Source organism: Lates calcarifer, unplaced genomic scaffold, assembly GCF_001640805.2.
Source record: "Lates calcarifer isolate ASB-BC8 unplaced genomic scaffold, TLL_Latcal_v3 _unitig_5674_quiver_906, whole genome shotgun sequence".
Classification (NCBI taxonomy): domain Eukaryota; kingdom Metazoa; phylum Chordata; class Actinopteri; family Centropomidae; genus Lates; species Lates calcarifer.
The window spans coordinates 10,001-29,756 of record NW_026117660.1 but is presented as its reverse complement, the minus strand read 5'-3'; the positions used below and the strand labels follow the sequence as shown (position 1 = coordinate 29,756).

The 19,756-nt window shown below is 39.7% G+C and overlaps 1 protein-coding gene and 1 long non-coding RNA gene across 5 annotated transcripts in view; both read left to right on the top strand.

The window, feature by feature from the left end:
- Positions 1 to 17,004, top strand: part of LOC108875522 (uncharacterized) — a 31,427-nt gene extending 14,423 nt beyond the window's left edge. The window contains exons 4-10 of one of the 4 annotated variants that reach the window (XM_051069029.1): positions 8,056 to 8,137; positions 8,226 to 8,318; positions 10,356 to 10,397; positions 10,494 to 10,685; positions 11,811 to 12,035; positions 16,508 to 16,574; positions 16,739 to 17,004. In XM_051069029.1, the coding sequence (XP_050924986.1) occupies positions 8,071 to 8,137; positions 8,226 to 8,318; positions 10,356 to 10,397; positions 10,494 to 10,685; positions 11,811 to 12,035; positions 16,508 to 16,574; positions 16,739 to 16,823 (771 nt within the window). In that variant the 5' untranslated portion in view covers positions 8,056 to 8,070 and the 3' untranslated portion in view covers positions 16,824 to 17,004. Of the gene's footprint in view, positions 1 to 8,055; positions 8,138 to 8,225; positions 8,319 to 10,355; positions 10,398 to 10,493; positions 10,686 to 11,810; positions 12,036 to 13,027; positions 14,284 to 16,507; positions 16,575 to 16,738 lie in introns of those variants that run through there. The other 3 variants (XM_051069031.1, XM_051069028.1, XM_051069030.1) reach the window with 3 other exon arrangements.
- A 1,958-nt stretch (positions 17,005 to 18,962) lies between these two features.
- LOC127138985 (uncharacterized) overlaps positions 18,963 to 19,756 on the top strand; it is a 4,838-nt gene continuing 4,044 nt past the window's right edge. The window contains exon 1 of the long non-coding RNA XR_007812107.1: positions 18,963 to 19,048. This is a non-coding gene — a long non-coding RNA (uncharacterized LOC127138985). The remainder of the gene's footprint in view (positions 19,049 to 19,756) is intronic.

The window sequence follows — 19,756 nt, the reverse complement described above, 5'->3', positions numbered from 1 at the left end:
GAGAGGGAGAGAGATAGAGAGAGAGGAGCTTATAAGCTCAACACCAGCACTTCATATCCTCCTTAGTTCCAGCACTGCAGCAGTAAAGGTAAGTTATTCTTTAACAACGTCTCTCATCTGTTGTTAAGAGAAAATGTGCTGTGGTGAAATTTTATTGTCAGGTGCAGTAGTTACATAGACAATGTACGACTAAAAAAGAATCTAAATTCATTTTTAAGAATTAGCACCTGGTCTGATTATGTGAGGGGACATTTATTTGTGGCTTCATCTATTCAGAATGTTTTACTTTAGATATGATGTTATGGTTTTCTGATGTTCAGGGAACATTTACTTTCACATATGCTGCAGTGCTTATGTTACTAAGGTGTTATAAAAGTGGTAGTGGTGTAGTACAAACAGAAACCCAAACATTTTTACTCAACAGACGAAGCACATGACGAAGTGATCTGTTCAACAAGCAAGATTTGACATTTTTAGAGCGAAAGACCAATGGAGCAAAGATGCTGATGAAAGCAAATTGTGAAATAATTTTGATTCTAAGTCAAGCTGTTTTTGAAATAAAAGTAAACTTGATAATTAGAGCACCACCATGAGGACAATTAGTGTTGTTATTGTACGTTGGTGGAATTGCAGCACACCTACCAATTTGATGTCACCTGTTAATGCAGAGAAATACTTAAATTTAAAATGACTTCCTTTTGGGTGTAGTGTATTGGTCCGGGGGCTTTTCTGTAAGTCTTGCAGTATTACACATACCTACCAGATCTGATATATCTGGGTGAAACATACTGCAAGAGCTGCTCTGTTGACACTTTGTAAGGGACACTATTAAAGCATTTTGCCACACCCAGACCTGAGACCCACATCACATATAAATATGTATCATTTCTGACACACGTGTCAGGTTTGGTGAGTTTTACATCATCCTTTTTCCCTCAACAACAGCTTCTTGTTTTATAGTGAGGCATCAAAAGTCACTGTGCCACCAGGGCAATAATCATTCATTTTTGATAAGAGCACCAAATTTGGCATTGGTGATAAATTTGTTGGGAACAAAACTGGATATTGGGACATCACAAACTCTGGCAGACATGGCAGCCATTTTTCAGCAATGGTTGGTCAGACTTTTCTATCCCATTGGATCCATTTGTAATGGACATAATCTAGGTCCCAGTAACCTCTGGAAGCAAGTAAAATACATACAATTCTGTGGTTTTATGAAGCAATTGGTAATTTAGTTCTAGTTCTAGTTCTATCTGAGTTAACACTGTGCTCTGTAAAGCTGAAGAGTTGGTCCATTCTGTTTGGTCAGCTAAGGTGTTTTTGTCTCATCATATGACCATTCCAGACAGCATTAAGTATCATTCCCTTTCTTACCTTCTCAGTGACAACATTGGATTTCTCAACAGAATTCAAATAACGCTGTATTTGATGTTATATTTACTAGGAGATAATAGTGTCTGGTCAGAGTCTTAGAATGTGGGTGGGCAACTCTGGTTCAGCCCTGGAGTGGTTCACTTCCAACCTTGCTAGAGTTTTTCAGTTGCTGCTGCTAATTTTGTATCTTCTTCTTCCACTCTATCCTGTGGTGTGCCCCAAGGTTCCTTCCCAGGACATCTATTGATTGCTTTAGATATGCCTCCACTTGGACACACCCTGAGTACTTTTGAAGGCATCTCATACCATGGCTATTCAGATGATATTCAGGACTAAATACACAAAAGACCAAAGTTCTTATCTGTGCCCCTGACAACATTATCAACATTTGACCCATTTCGTCTCCAGTTCTCCTGACTGTCAGAAGTCTTGGTGTTATATTTGATCAGGCGTTCATTCTTGATAAACATGTTGGTGTCAGGGTGTCAGTTCTGAGCCAGGGCTTTTGTTTTGTAGTTCTGTTGTGTTTGTTTTATTTCCTGTTTTATTTTGTTATCACTGACCTCCCTCTTGTTTCAGGTGTCTTGTCTTCCCCTTCCTTCTGTGCTCCCTCCTCCTGGTGATTACCTACCCTGCCCTAATGTGGTTCACCTGTGTCTCATTGTCTGCCCTGCCCCTGTGTATTTAGTGTCTGTGTCTCCCTGCACTCCCTGCCAGTTCGTCTTGTGCCTCTGCCAGACCTACCAGCCTTTAGTAAGAAGACTTTTCTCTCGCAGCCATAGTTTTTTGACCCTTGCCTGTATTTTTGACCTTGCCTCAGCTTAGCCCTCTTGTACCGTTGCTTTCTCTTTCTGCCTACCCGTGTACCGACCCCGCTTGAATAAAGGACCTTGTTTTTTGTATACTCTGCTTCTGCCTCGTGTCTGCGCCTGTGTCCACACTACTACCCCTTGACAGTTGGTTGTCTTTTAGGATCTTGTTTTTACAATTTACATTCTCAAATATGTGGTGTCCCAGTCTGAAATGGAGACAATCATACATGCTTTTTGTTTAATCCCAACTCGATTATTACAATTCCTTATTTGTCTGTCTGAACACAGTATCGCTGACGTACTGTCCAGAATGCTGCTGCAAGTCTTTTCACCAGGTCCACTAAATGTAACACCAACTCTGTCCTCATGACATTGGCTCTCTGTAGAGTTTGGGGTACAATTCAAGATTATGTTGAGCACCTTCACAGGTGTCCATGGTCAGATGCCTCCTGAGCTTTTGCATCCATATGTAACCCACAGGTACCTGAGGTCTTCTGACTGAGGCCTGTTGGTGGTCCAGGCAGTTTAGACCAGTTGATGGTGTAGTCTGAGATGTTAGAGAGGGAGCTTATATGGTGGATGGTATTGGATGATGAAGAGGAGGGGATGGCAGTTAAGTAGAATGTCATCTGTATACAGACTGATCTTCTGCTACATATTTCATATTTGGATTCCTGTGGTGTTTATTTTTTGACAGATGACTGCTGTGAGTGGTTCAGTGAAGAAGGGTAGTAAAGATGGGAAGAGTTGGCATCCTTGCCCAATACATATGGAGTGAAGGTTTGATATTAGTCTGTTGTTGGTGATCATGGTCATTGATGATGTGTCCACAACCCTTACCCAGTGGATAAATGATTCACTGAAACCAAATGTTTGAGTGGAGAGAAGTTTGCTTTATCAAATACCTTTCCTGCATCCAATAAGACGATGGCTGTAGGTGAGTGTGTGTGAGGTGTACAATTATTGATGAATGTTTAGTGGGTGATACAGTTGCAAGAATAAGTATGTGAACCCTTTGGAATTTCAGGGTTTTCTGCATTAATTTCTCCTAAAATGTGATCTGATCTTCATCTAAGTCAAGGGTATTGACAAATATAATGTGCCTAAAATAATAACACAAAAAAATTCTGACCTTTCATGTTTTTATTGAGAGCAACCATAAAAACCTCATAGTGCAAGTGGAAAAAGTATGTGAACCCTTGAATTAATGACCTCAAAAAACCTAATTGGAGTAAGGTGTTAGCATACCTAGAGTCTTGTTAAGAAAATGAGTTTGGAGGTGTGGACTAGAGCTACTTTGACTGATAAAAACCACTCAAACTTTTTGACTTTACTCATCACAAGAAGAATACGCTTATGTGAGCCATGCCTCGCCAAAAAATTTTCAGAGGATCTATGATCAAGAATTCTTGATTTACATAAAGCTGGAAAGGGTTATAAAGTCATTTCAAAGACTTTAGAAATTCACCAGTCTGTGGCTACTCCATAAGAGAAGTGGGCACCCAGTCAAAATGACCCCAACAGCACAAGAAGACTGATCAATGAGGTAAAGAAACAACCCCGAGTGACAACCAAAGATTTCATTGGAGCTGCTTAACATCTAACTAACATCTAAAACTAAGATTGAACTTTTTGGAAGAACACGCAGCACTACGTCTGGTGTAAAAAGGGCACTGCATATCATCATGAAAACATGATCCCAACCGTAAAGTATGGTGGAGGAAACATCATGATTTGGGCCTGCTTTGCTGCACCAGGGCCTGGCCAGCTTGCAATGGGAAGATGAATTCCCAAGTGTATCAAAAAAATTCTTCAGGATAATGTGAGAATGTCTGTATGTCAGCTGAAACTCTGTAGAATTTGGGTGATGCAACAGGACAATGATCCAACACTGGAGCAAGTCCACAACAGAATGGCTTTAGAAAAACAAAATCCACCTTTTGGAATGGCCAAGTCAGAGCCCAGACCTCAATCCAATAGAGATGCTATGGAATGACTTGAGAGCCATACACATGAGATGTCCAAAGAATATGACAGAGCTAAAGCAGCTCTGTCAGGAAGAATGGGCAAAAATTCCTCCTGAACGATGTGCAGGTCTGTGACGGAGCGGCTCCGTCACTGACGGCGGGGAGCGCACAGACGTGTACTCGCATACATACACGCACACACATAAAACTTCTGATCCATCCCGTTTTCCCCAGTTAACAAACTTTCCAATCAGTCAGTCATGTTCCCATTGAAGTAGAGCGACCAGGGGTGCACACTTGGTAGTTCTATGTCTCTTTAAACATACATTTAAACATGTTACTCACCGGCGGCATATCAGTCGTTCCGGTTGCGGAGCATGAGGCGGCAAAACGGGGGCATAGCATTTGCCGCTATTATATGCCATGTTCTCGCGGGGTTTCGGGGTCATGTGACCAATCTGATATATATATTTCTGGTCTTCGTTTATTTTATCTGAAATTTTCCAGTCCTGCATTGTGGATGAAAGGAACTGCATTTATAAAAACACAGTTAATTTTTGTTTAATTTATATTTGTGTTGTGGAGCCTTTAGAGGCATTGTTAGGGGAAAAAAAATGTGTTTTTCTATTAATTCTGGAGCCTGGAAGGAGGGGCTATGGGTTTATAAGGGGCTGCTGTGGCCCAGGGAAGGGAGTGCTGGTTTGGTTACAGAGGAGGTAACAACTAGTGGCTCATGCTTACTGAGTTACTGAAGAACTCTATTCAGCTTAATTTTTTTTCTTGATGTTTTTTTGCATTGTTTCTTTGGTTGTTACTAATTTTCGCACTGTAAAAAAAGTTATCACTATTTGCACTTTGGGAGGCCGGCAAAATAAAGCAAATAAGAGCACCATATTATCTTCTGACTACGCCTGTGAGTTTTTCCCGGGATTTTTCTTTTTTTCTTTCCCTTACCTCCACCATTTGTGGATTTTGGGGAGGTTTAAGAAAGAACCCCATGACAAGGTCTGATCCACAGCTACAGGAAGCGCTTGGTTGAGGTTATTGCTGCCAAGGGGGGTCAACCAGCTATTAATTCCAAGGGTTCACTTACTTTTTCCACTACCATTTTGAATGTTGAATGAGTGTGTTCAATAAAGACATGAAAGATCAAAAAAAAAATTGTGTTATTATTTTAGGCACATTATATTTGTCAATACCCTTGACTTAGATGAAGATCAGATCACATTTTAGGAGAAATTAATGCAGAAAACCATGAAATCCCAAAGGGTTCACATACTTTTTCTTGCAACTGTAGATTAGGTGACAATGTTTGTGTCTATGGGAAGGTTGGATTTTTGTTTCAGCTGTTGAAAAGAGGAGCTACAATATTTTAAAACTCTATAAAACTCAGCAGGAAAAGACATCAGGTCCTGGTGATACATTTGTGTGCACTGTGGAATTCTGTTACTGTTCTGCTCAGTCTTCAGTAAGTTATGGTGAATCAGTATTGCTTAGCAATATTAATGTATTAGCATTTTTGGCTTGGCTTATGAATTGAAGAATATAGGTTAGTGTAAAAGCTTGAAAGGTCTTATTTATTTTCTCAAATTTTGTTCAGTTTTATCATTGTATTCAAAATGTTTGCGTCTGAGTCACTGTAGGAGGAATTGAGTTTTCCTGTTTGTGCGTTCATTCAGTCTTAATCTATAATTCTGTTAATCTTTATGGATTTGTGTTGTTTGGTTAATTGTAGTGACGTTCTCCAGTTCTTTAATCTTGTGTTACAAGTGTATTTCCTCTTTATTGTCTTTCTTATGATTTTTGTTCTTAATATCACTTTCCTGGATAGTCAGAAACTCTTGGTGGTGGCCAGTGTGGAGGCAAATTGGTCCTTGTCTTTAGTGAAACATTAATCAGTGAAGTCTTTTAGGTCTTTCAGATAAATCAGTTGTGTTATACCGGCTGACAGTGTAAAGAAAAGAAAAAGTTGTAGTTGTGTTTACAGTCTTGAATCGTGTCAGCTGTGTGTCCTTCAGACCTGAATCTGTTGTCAGCTGAAAAATAAAGTTAAGGTGCAGCTGTCTGTCACTCTGAGTGACACTAACAATGTTCTACTAACTGACCTGAGATCAGCTCAAAGTGCTGTCATATTTTAACTCAAACTTAAAACCAATCATTTCAGTCTGACCCATTTTAAATTTATGATTGCTAGACATTGATGTTTTAAAATGTTTTATTCCCTCTAACTGGTCTTTAATTCTTTCTATGTCCTGTTTTCCTGTTTGTCAGCTGTGGTATTGTCACCCTGTCAGTTCTTGCAGAAATATATATAACAGGAAAAAGTAAGAATAAGAATAAAGATAAAAAAATAAAATAAATAAGACACAACAAAATAAAATGGAATAAAAAGTAAATATATAATATAAATGCTATACACAATATTAATAATAAAACTAATCACAGTAATTATAATGATAAGGCACATATTAACGGGGGTCCATATTAACAGGATGTTCCTGGTACAGCAGGCGCTGTGCAAGTCTGATGTTTAAAGTAGCACAGAGATTGGAAAACATTCCTCCAAAGTTGAAATGTTTGTGTTCAAAAAGATAGGTTTCACATTTTCTTCAACTTTGTGTAGAAGTGCCACTTAGTGGCACAGTCACAGAAAACCTCAGTGGTGTATGGCAAACCACTTCCCCAAGTTTTATGTTTATCAGACAGAAATATGTAAAGATACAATGTCACTTTCTGTGTATTAGCACAAGTTTTTTCCTCTGTAACTTGCATTTTTTGCAGTATCAAAACTCTTTTTATGAATTGTCATCTCAAGAGGGCATAGGTAATATGTGCAAAGTTTCATGCTAATTACTGACAGCCTAAGATAATGTGCTCTTCAGGTGGAGCATCTCTGACACTACATCCATGGTGCAAATTTTGGGAAACACCTATATGAGAGGGTCTGAATCAGAGCGTTAAAGGGAATATTGGAATGTAGTACTGTACACACAGTAAGTATTGTAACCCCAATTTAAGAGAGAGTACTTTAAAGGTATAAAATTGGGTCACGTGATGTTTTCATGACTGATAAGGTCCACATGAAGTCCTCATGAAAGGTCCTTGTAGTGTGTAGTGTTTATTCACACATCTGTTCCAAATGTCCTCACATTTCTGAACTTTTTGAAGTTCCCATCTCATGTCTCGTTTTATTGTCAGAACTGGTGTAAACTAATGAAGGCCCAGTGTCCCATCTGCTTAAATGGAAAGGGAGATGTTCATCCAAAGTGAAACCATAACGTTTATACTGATTTACATATGGCAGCATAACTATGATTGTGGTGTGTAATCCTGGTTTACTCCATTTCCAGCCACAACACTAATCACTGTACACAGATACTTTTCATGTTATGGAAACAAAAAACAAATCATCAGCATAAAGTTAAATTTTTATTTCAAATGTAATTAGAGGATAAACCCCTTGAGATGCATCAGACTGGGCTGTTGTAGTGCTCTACTAGACGGATTTGTCATGTCGTTGTCTTGAACCTAGTTTTCTGTTGAGTAGCAGAATTATTATTATTATGATCAAGTTTTAATTTCTTTTTCACCATTTTCATGTCTTCTTATTGTTTTCTTGTTTGTCAGCTGTGGTATTGTCACCCTGTCAGTCCTGTGTAAAGCACTAAGTGTCACTGACCTGTAGGAAAGGTGTTGTATAAATAAAGGTTGACTGATTGAAGACACAGCTGATTATCAGCAGCTGTGTTTGCATCATGTCTGTACACATCAGTTCACAACAACACTGATGCTACATGACAACATATAGCTGTTATCACAGCTCAGCCATGATCACACTAAAATCAGTGTTATCAGTGTCATCACTTCATATCATTGTTCCACCTTCTTCTGTCTTTCAGTTTCACTCACACACAATGGACCAACGTCTGAATTTTATCCCAGAGGAACTACAAAATAACTTCCCTCCTGGCCTGTTGAAGGGTAAGAACATGTTGTTTTTACATGCACAGCCATGATGAAGTTTAATCTTATAAACCACAGTCTGATGAACCATGTGTTCTCTCTACAGCTGCCAACAGTCTGGTTGAGGACTACACACAGAGGACACACAACACAAATCTTCATGACTTTTTTTCTCTTTTGAAGGACTTTGTCATCACAGGTAAGCCCCTGCTATATGATAACAGTTATTTCTTTTATCTCTCTTTTAATTTCCTTTCTCTCTTAATGATTTGATGAGTGAACAGGACAGTAACACAGTGAGAACAGATGCTCTCAGTCACAAACACTGGCTCCATAGATGAACATCCTCAGACAGTCTCATGAAACCAGATGAAAACCACAGATGAGATGAATCAACATCTCTGTGTTAGAGGTTGACAGTACAGAAGAAGAGTCTCACCTGTCCTTTCTGTCCCACACCTGGACTCTGCTATTTGCTACAGAGTTCATGCTGAGTTCAGATGTTCTGCTCTCGTCAGTGCTGTAAAAAACGATCATCATGTAAAGACAGGGTAAAGGTTGAACTGTTTATTGTCTCATTTTAGAAAAGGTTCATTGATGCTGATCACTGAAGTTAGACAATCAATGGAATTACTTTTGGTTGTTGACACTCCAGTCAATGTATCATAAAGTTACCAAAGATTTTGTATCAGTCAAACTTTGTTTGTGCAGCAGCTTTCATACAGGTTAGTTCAGTTCACAGTCGATGATGACACAGAACAAGTTTAGAGTCAAAGGATGATTCCAGTTATAAATCTGGTTTTGTTTTGGTAGTTTTTATCCATAATTTCCATTAACAATTATTCAGGAATCATTTCTAATACACTATATTGCCAAGAGTATTTGCTCATCTGCCTTCACGCACATATGAACTTGAGTGACATCCCATTCTTAATCCATAGGGTTTAATATGATGTTGGCCCACCCTTTGCAGCTATAATAGCTTCAACTCTTCTGGGAAGGCTTCCCACAAGGTTTAGTGTGTTTATGGGAATTTTTGACCATTCTTCCAGAAGTGCATTTGTGAGGTCAGACACTGATGTTGGACAAGAAGGCCTGTCTCGCAGTCTCCGCTCTAATTCATCCCAAAGGTGTTCTGTCGGGTTGAGGTCAGGACTCTGTGCAGGCCAGTCAAGTTCTTCTACACCAAACTCGATCATCCATGTCTTTATGGACCTTGCTTTGTACTGGACTTATTGTACAGGTGGCATCCTATCATGGTACCACACTGGAATTCACTGAGCTCCTGAGAGCAACCCATTCTTTCACAAATGTTTGTAGAAGCACTCTGCATACCTAGGTGCTTCATTTTATACACCTGTGGCCATTGAAGTGATTGGAACACTTGAATTCAATGATTTGGATGGGTGAGTGAATACTTTCAGCAATATAGTGTACATTTGTTAATAATTAGTCAGACTAAACATCCAAGTTCATAGTAACACTTAAACACGATTGTACCTAACTTAGCATGACAAAACCAATCTTAACTCTGAGCAACTCTGGGGGGAAATAAACCTGACAGACGCAGTAAAGGTGAAAATGTTAACGTTTGAAATTTGAGACATCAGAGGCAGCTGGAAATGACCACAGGGCTCTCCACGGGAGGATGACCATGGACTGTGACTGAAAGCTGCTCTCAGAGCAGTCAGGCTGTTAGCTGCAGACACCAGTTAATCCTCACATCAAACATCAGAATATTAGACAGGGGAATAGTTACTGTCTGATCTTTGAGTCCAGCTCTAAACCTCTGAGAAATGCACTGTGGGACACAGTCAGCTCCTAAAGTGTCCTGATGAAAGACCTCACATCATTTGACTAATGCAGTTTAAATGTGAGCAGTAGTCAGGCTGGGACTGATGATGTTTCAGAGAACACGTGAACTGTAGGAACTTACATATACTTAACTCCAAATCCAAGATGATGGAAATCAACAGTCGCCAGTATCTCTGGTGATTTTATTGCTTTTTATCCACATGCACGCACAGTTCTGTGGTGACAATTTAAATGTAAATCACTTTGTTCCAAACAGAGCTTTAAAGTGCTGCATGAATAAAACTGTAGATTAGTAGCAGATAAATTAGATTAAGCATTAAGAATTAAAGTAACTCAGATTCAGATTGAAGTAACAAGTGTAGCTGTAAGTAAAATAAAGAAACAGTGAGTGATGTTGATGATTTCTGCTGTTTCTCTCCAGTAAAGAAGAAAAAAGACTCCCACACTCGAACACCTGGTCGAGGTGAGTGTTGAATTCAGGTTAAACTGTGTGAATGTCTAAGTGTGTGTGTGTAAAGCATCAGTCTGAAATGTTCTGTGTTGTTGTTTATATCCACAGTGAAGGTGTTTTCACTTGTTACTGGTCAAACCTGTGGTGCTGATGTGACCATCCTGAAGAAAGTGAAGAACTGCAGAGGGATCACTGTGGAGGAGACCAATCACTGGGACCAATGTGACGTCATCATCGTCTTCTGTCCAATAAGTGGTCGTCCTGGTTCAGATGTGCAGGACGCCATGAGCAGAGTTCAAGGTAATCAAAGACTTTTTTTTTATTTTTATTTTTGGTTCTTATTTTTTGTAGTATCTCAAATTAATTTAACTCTTTGGTAGTTAACTTTAAACATTGATTACAAATCAACAATCGTTACTACAGTTTTTAAATGTTTGATGACTGACCTGACTGATAAAAACTAAATGTGACATCCATCATTCTGATTTTCCAGACAATGTAAATATGAACAAGTTATTCTATTGAAACATATAATCATCAGTTATGAGTCATTTACAGACAAATAATAATCAAATAATCATTTTATCAGTGTCTTGGTGTCAGTCAGCAGTAGTTTTTGTCCCTTAATTATTCTTTTCAGTCATTTATTAAAACACAGTTCACCTCTCTGGGGTCAGTGTCTTCAGCTTGTCAGATTTTCTGTTTCTCTCTGGTTTATATCACAGACACTGCTGATCAGACAAAACAAGACATTTTATATACTATATACTGTACTGCTATTATTTATTATCCATATAATCACCAGATGAATCAAGGAAACTAATTGATATATTCATCCATATATCATTCATTTACAGTCACTTTATTGTGACTTTATTTGAACTTTAAAAACATACAACCCCAATTCCAAAAAAGTTGGGATGCTGTGAGATTCTACGTGTGAATCTTTTGAGGATATTAGGTGGTGGGATCTTTAAAGTTTGCCTCCATCAAATTGAAAATGAGCTAATATTTTATATATTATTTTATATATTTAATATATCATTGCATTCTGTTTTTATTTACATTTTACACAGAGTCCCAACTTTTTTGGAATTGGAGGTTGTACATCTGAAAATGACAGTTGCAAATAACCTGTTGATAAACTATTAGTTGTCCAATATAAAAAAAACTTTATACTGAAGGTCATTTCATAAAAGCTGCTTGTTTTAAATAAATAAAGAGGAAACAAATGAAGTGATTTGAAGATCAAACTTTCTCACTGAAGTCACATAAAATGATTGATGAATGAGTCTGAGGTAAAAATCATCAGGCAGCTGCTTCTACACACACAGGTGCAGATTTATTTTAGGATGATGCTCCTCTTTTCATTCAGTCCAGCTCTGAGCTGTATCTTATTTTCCATCTTCTTTCTGGTATCAACAGGTGACTCACCTGTCATCCTGGTCCTGATGCATCACACCCGAAAACCAGATCATGCAGCTGGAGCAACAAACTGGTTTGAGACCTACCCACAGGTTGTGTTGGACGTTGATGTTCTCTTCCACGACAGTGTACCAGGATTACTGCAGTGTGAGAGAAATGAAAATACAGTCCAACAGATACACAGAGAGTTAATGGAACGAGGAGGAAGCCAAGAGAGAGGAGATGGTGAGTTATCATGGCTGTTTCCACCGATGTGGTAATCAATTTAACAGTTTTGGCAGAAGTGGAAAAGATGACAATTAAAGTATAAAGACTAAATGAAAAATAGATTTACAGCCTTATTGCTAATAGAATCTGAATCAGTCATTGTATTTGACCCCCTCCTCTTGGTAAATAGTTTACTCACTGAAAATATAGTGGGGCAGTAGTTAGCTCTGTCACCTCACAGCAAGAAGGTTTGAACTCTGGTTCACCCAGAGCTTCTTTCCTGTTTGTTGGTTATCTGAGCTCTCAGCTGGTCTGAACAGGACCTGCTATACTCCTGTGTTCAGCTCTCTCATGTTTCTGATGGTTTCTGTCTCTGTGCTTCATAAATGCTGTCTTTGTGTTTCTTTTGTTTGTGTTGGAACTATTTCTTGGTGAGAGTCTTAGTTAACACTCTGTTAGGCCCTCAGGTCGTCTCTGCACAGTTTGGTGCTGTTCAGTGACATCTAGTGGCCGTAGGAATTATGACAGGATCAAAGCAGATGATGTAGAATAAAGAGCAACACAGACCATCAACATGTTGACATGTTGCTGTCATGGCTGCTGTGATCATCTCATCATGGTCTCTAGTTGTTCTGACTCTGAGGATCTCTGAGGTTTTGTATGACTCTGGTCTGAACTCTGTCCTGCTGCAGACTCAGTCTGGGACTGATCAGACACCTCTTCACGGAGAACATCTAGAATCAGATTCAGAATCAAACTTTATTGCCAAGTAAGTTTGCACATGCAAGGAATTTGTCTTGGTATATTGGTGCTAAAGGACAGTAATAGTAAAAGAAAAGAGCGAAAAGCAAGAACTATATTTACAAGGAACATAAATATACGTAATTAAAATGTAAAGTGTAGAGTGCAAATGTTTGAAGGTGGCAGTGATTGTCCGGATGTACGTTAATGTAACGTGTAGTGGGGAGTGGGGGGATTACAGTCTGTGACAGTCTGTGTGTGTGTGTTAGGGGAGGACTATATCTTATTGAGGAGCCCAGTTGCAGATGGGAAGAAACTGTTCTAGTGGCGTGAGGTCTTGGTTTTGATGGACTGCAACCTCCTGCCAGAAGGGAGTGTCCTGAAGAGTTTGTGACCAGGATGGGAGGGATCGGCCATGATCTTTCCTGCCCACCTGGTCCTGGAGGTGTACAGGTCCTGGAGAAAAGGCAGGTTACAGCCGATCACCTTCTCAGCAGACCGGATGACACGCTGCAGTCTGCATCCCCGTCCCTGGCAGTAGCAGCAGTGTACCAGATGATGATGGAGGAGGTGAGGATGGACTCAATGATGGAAGTGTAGAAGTGCACCATCATTGTCCTTGGCAGGTTGAACTTCTTCGGCTGCCACAGGAAGTACATCCTCTGCTGGGCCTTCTTGATCAGAGAGCTGATGTTTAGCTCCCACTTGAGGTCCTGGGTGATGATGGTCCCCAGGAAACAGAAGGACTCCACAGTTCTGACTGAGGAGTCACACAGGATGATGGGGGAGGGTGAAGCTGTGTTCTTCCTGAAGTCTACAACTATCTCCACTGTCTTCACAGCGTTGAGCGTTGTTTTCACTGCACCACGTAACCAGCTGATCAATCTCCCTCCTGTAGGTGGACTCATCCCCGCCACAGATGAGCCCAATGAGGGTGGTGTCGTCAGCAAACTTCAGGAGTTTGACAGACTGGTGACTGGAGGGTTCATAAATTTAGCTTCTGATTATATTTTTTCTTTTCTTTCAGCAATTTACAAAATATCTTTTCAGAGACCTCAATGTGAATAAAAATTCTTCCTCACTCATTTGTCCTGTGAGTGTGAAAGGGTAGGGTTTTTTTCCCTCTTTTTACTTTATCTTTTTTTGAGTGACAGACTCAGTATAATCAGACAGTCCTGTCCTCTCAGACACTGAAAACCTCTGTTCACTGTCACAGAACTCATATTAGAAATTCATAGAGTGAAATCTGAAGTGATTCAGCAGACTGTAGGACTGAATCTTAAACTCACAGTGATGTTTTATTCTGTCTTTTCTTTTGCTTCTCACATCACTAAATCTGTGTTAAACAGCCTTTGTTAAGATTTCTCAGGTTGTCTCTTTGATTTGAATTCGTTGTTGTATATTGTGGTTCCTGCTTTAAAAAGGTTGTGTCCTAAAATTCAGTACAAACACCTTCACTGTTGAGCTGCTCTTCAGTCTTTGTTAACTGATCTGTCTGAATGATCAATAAACTGATGCACTGGTATGACTGTGTCAGTTACTTTTTGCACAAACCAGCGTGATACCAGTTCACACAGGAGGAAGTTTTTTAAAGCATTTTTGAGGTCTGTTACACATCTGCCTGATCTCATTAAAAAACAACATCAATGTGTAACACAATCCAATGCAGACACATCAGGAAATGAGGAAATGTACTGTATAACTCTAGTTCTAGTTATGGTCACATTGTTTTTAGTGCGTGAATTATCTCTAAAACTGTATATACAAACAATTTATTCCTGACATTTATTTATTATATCATTACTAACAGTTCATTGTAAAGGTTAAAAAGCTCATCAGTGTAAAACTAAATGAACATCCATCCACCTTCATCCTCTTCATCCAGTCGCCTTTACAGAGGAAACTCATTTCATCTGCTCTTTCATGATTTCCTTCTTTTGTTCACTACACAAAGTTTACAACCATGAGGACATCACTTTTCAAAAAGCCAGATTCAAAAACATTTCACTCACCATTTAACCTCTCCTCTGTTTTCATTGAGTATCTTAGTTTACTGATCAATGCAGCCCCAGGGGGGCACAAGCCAGTATCCTTCTTGTGCCGGTCTCAAGCCCGAATAAATGCAGAGGGTTGTGTCAGGAAGAGCATCCAATGTAACCTGTAATGTGTAATGTAACCTATGCCAAATGAAATATGCGAATCAATCCTATGGCTTCCATACTGGATCGGTCGAGCCCCGGGTTAACGACAACCACCATCGGTGCTGCTATCCATCTTGGTTTTTACTGATTGGTCAACAGGACATACAGAGGTCCATCAGAAGGCCAAGTTCCAATGAATGACTGGATTTCTGAAAGTGACAGCTCTAATGACCACAGCTGGAATGAAGATCGACTTACAGTCTAGAGCTTTGCCTTCCATCTCACCTTTCTCTGTACCGCCACCTTGAACAAGACCCTAAGATACTTTAACTCCTTCACTTGGGGCAGTAACTCACTCCTGACCTGTTCAGCAGCAATCCACTGTTTCCCAGGAGAGAACCAAGAGCTGCTGACCCTTACCTCAGCTGCAAACTGGCCCAGTGCTGATGGTCTGATGAAGCCAACAGAACCACAACATGTGCAACAAACAAAGAGACTCTGAGGTCCCAAACTGGACCCAGTCCTCTCCTGGCTGTACCTTCAAATCCTGTCCACCAAATCAGAAACAGGATCTGTGACAAGAGTCAACCCTGACAGAGACTAAGACCAACTGGAAACACCTTTGACCTCCTGCAGGGAATATGAACTCAGCTCTCACTTGACAGAAGGACCTGATGGCCCACAGCCCTGGTACCACATACTCCTCCCATGACCCCTCCAGTCACCTTTACTGTTCCAAATAAAGCTTAACTAACTGAATAAACTCAGCTCCTCTTCAATGAAAACTGATCAGCAATTTGAAATCAGCATCAATAACAAAACATCTAGAATCCAGCTTCAGAAAACAGCATTAGTGATAATCTGTGAGGTTTGGTTTATTTCACACCTGGTCTCTGTCCTTTAAAGCTCAGTCAGGACTCACTGTTGTCTCAAGTTTAAGAGCTGAAACAAAAATCATCATCAATCAAACATCATCAAATTTTCACCATCGAGAACGCTGATAACCAAACCAGTTCCACTTTTGCCAAAACTTCTCTAAAATTATAGATATAGCTAGATGTAATAAAGTATATCTATGTGTGTGTGGAAATATATACAATACTGTTCACAAGTTTTAGGCACTAAAGGTTTTAATTTTTATTAATCAAATCAAACCTCATGACAGTGCAGCAAACAGAAAAACCTAAATCAGATCAGTTTCCTTTGATCCACCTTTTGCCTTTAAAACAGCTCCAGTTCTCCTCAGTACACCTGTACTCAGGTACTTTGTTCCAGCATGTTGGAGTGAAAAAAGTTGCCTCAGTTCCTCTGTGGATTCAGGCTGTCTCGGTGTCTCTGTCTCTTCATGTCATCTCAGACTGACTCTGTGATGTTGAGATCAGGCTCTGTGGGGGTCAGACCATCTACTGCAGGACTCCTTGTTCTTCTTGTCTCTGAGGACAGTTCTTTACGATGCACACACCACCCTGATGCTATTGATGAACGACAGGAGTAAAAACATCTCAAGTGCCTAAAACTGTTGCACAGCACTATGTGTGTGTGTGTCTATGTGTGTGTGTCTGTATGTATATACATACATACATCAATTAATTATATACCTATTTACAGTGGATGAGCGCAAATCTTCCATATTATCCCAGTGGTTACAAAAACTTCCTAATCTCCATCTAAGAGGGTGAGTTTACAAAGTTTTCCTTTTTCTTTCTTTCTTTCTTTCTTTCTTTCTTTCTTTCTTTCTTTCTTTCTTTCTTCAGCTGATGCAGCTCATAACCATGTACCATGTGATAACATGTATCACCACAGTATAATATTTAATCATTTGTCATTTTGTTATTTCAGGTCTAAAAGCATCTTGAAACAGGAAGGAGTCTTCAGACCTGAGACCACTCAGATGGTTCCTGTAGACGAGCCCTCTCATCACTGAACAACAAGATGAAGTGACTGAAGCTCTGTGGACTGATCAGGGCTGAAGGTGGAGGCAGATCAACTCAGCTGTAAACTCTGTATTTCACTGTTTACGTGCTTCCTCCAAAACACCTGTCCAGCAGATTCTGTATTAGACACTGAAGACAGTCATCACATGTCATTAAAAGAAGCAAGAAGGTTCCAGGTTTTCCCGGGGTTTTTCTGTGTGAGCCTGCGACCCTTAATGGATAAGTATAGATAATGGATGGATGGAGAGATGGTATGAATGTGTGCAGTGCATGCACAGGAAACAGAAGTAGGTTAGACTCAAGCAGGAGGGAGTGGATCTGTGGAGCCTTAATAAATATGTAATTTGCTCCATCTGGTCTAAGTCCCAAAGGTTTCAGATCCATACATTCAGTGCAGGAAGGTCTGCTTTCAACCATTTCTACATTTTAGTGCTGCTGCTCAATATACTGAAGAGGTGTTTGTGGGCTTTCCTGCCCCTACTCTTTTGTTCCTGTAATGCCACTGTACGGCCTCAGGGTATATCCTGCTTGAAAGCCTCTTTGAGGACTAAACTTAGGACACATCCAGAATATAGAAGTGTGATTGGCAGTCTGTATTCTGCAGCTCCTCCAGCATCAACTGGAATGTGCTCAGTCCATCTTACTTATCACTGTTATTACTGAGAGCAGAAGTGTATTTTACATTGTGTGTATTTTTCCTGTCACCTCTGTCTCATTTCCTCTGTGTGTAAATGACCTGACTGACTGTTACTGTGGATTATTTCCAGTTTATACAGACAGATGATAGACGTCAGTGAACACAGTCTCATTACAGCAGTGTGCAGATGATCAGTGTGGACAGTTTGAAGTGTAAAGTGTGTGTAGGTTCAGTCAATGTGTTGAGGTCTCTACAGGTCTGAGTGAACTGATCTGTGACCAGTGGAAACAAACAAACTGTTGTCTTGTGTCTGTGTGGTTGTGTTGTTGGTGTTCAGAGCTCTGTGGCGCCTCCCACAGGACACGAGGTGGAACAGGCTGTTTGAGCTGTGGTGAGACTGTTCAGGACTGTAAGGAGCAGAGAAACAGCTGACCACACTCTGACCTTTAAACTACACTGACTGTTTCTGCTGCTGACAGCAGCTGGAGTTTCACTAACTTCAGCTGTGAGTCTGTTTCCTGGTTACACCTGGTTTGTTAGATTTAACCCTTTAATGTCTGAGCTCTTAATAAGATAAGATGTGGTGCTTGATGACAAGATGACTGAGCTGAACTTTACATTTTATTTCCCTTTTGGTCAGAACCATGACGAGTTAAACAATGATTAAAAAAGTTCATGTTATGTTTTTCACAGCAGTTAAAAGATGATATGAAAAGATTTCATTAGTTCATATTAACTGACATAAACAGAATCAGAGAATGTAAAAATCAGATTTAATACATTATTTGACATGAGGTTAAAAACTGTATAAATTAAGTGATGAGTTTACTTTCAGATGGATGTATATTTCTCTGGTGTTGACATGAAGCAGCATCGACAGCACTGGTTAAAACATCAGTGTTTTCTATGTTTTTCTGATTCATTCAAAGGTTTTCCACCTGATGGTTAACACTGATTTAAAACTGAGGAATCTGCTGAAGCTGAAGAAATGACGAGCTGTTTGGTGACTGAGTGAAATCCAGTTTAAAACTCTGGGTAGATGGAACAATCCTTTAAAGAGGTGAAGCTGAACAAGGTCACAGACAGAACTGAACATTATTGATTCATGGATCTTTATTCATGTTGTCTGTTTCAGTCAAAGACATTTCAGTGTTTTTAGGACTGTTTTTATTGGCTCAGCTCGTTAAAGTTATCAATATTATTATCAGTTATTATTCAGTCATTTTATTTGTAATGTTGCATGTTAGCAGAGGTTAACCCTCCAGCCACTAGGGGGCCTCAAAGCTGAATGTTCAGCCTCACCTGAGGAGAATTAAACCCACCTGTCTTTATCTCTTATAGGCTTCAAAATAAATGTAGGAAACAAGAAGAAAATGAGCCGCAGGGAGAAGCTGTGCTTTGAGGTTTTCTGACATAATTAAGTCAAAATCGTTGGACTCCATTGTCGCGCAGTGAGTGACGTCAGCCGACAGGTATGATGGGAATGCTTGACATTCCCGTCAGTGAGGATGTGGATGTGAAACGGCGTCAAACAGAAGTTATCCTGCTGGGACCGAAAAAGAAAGTCAGAGGATGGAGGTGAGGCGTTTGTTAGTGATGTGGTTTTCCTGAGGGGGTTAATTTGTCCTGCTAGCTCGCTCAGCTAGCCTCAGAGTAGGGTTTGTATTCTCATAAACCAGCTTCAGTGTTTGCTTCATGAAAGGACTGAAGAAAATGAACATGTCACATGTGAATGGACTGTGCTGTCCTGAGACTGTTGGTGTCGTTGCTGTTGTTTGTTGTTGTTCCTGTCGTTGTTGTTGTTGATGATTCTTGCTGTTGTTCTTGTTGTCATTGTTTGTTTGTTGTTGGTGTCTGCTGTGTCATCGTCCAGTTGAAGTTGTCTCACGTTGTTTGCCTCTTCACATTTCTTTAGGATTATTAATGATTCATTTCTTCAGTGTACTGTGTATTTTATCGGCCTCTCATTAGAAGTGTGCTGCTGCTTTAGAAACAACACTGGTTATTTATGAAGTGACTAATAAATATTAGACCTGTTGTTGATTATTTCCACTTTCTTTCTTTCTGTCCTTTATTGTTGTTTTGTGGTGTGAGAACTTGTGTTGCTGTGGAAACTGGAGTTGCTTTTTTAAAACCACTCAGTATCAGTTTATTTACTGACGTATGGACGATTGTTGTTTTCTTGCTTGAGTGGCTGAACTGAAGAAGATGTTTCATTTTAATATGACAGGTTATCATGACTTTGGCCTGTAACAGAGTGTGGTGTGTTCATGGATCATCTGAGGG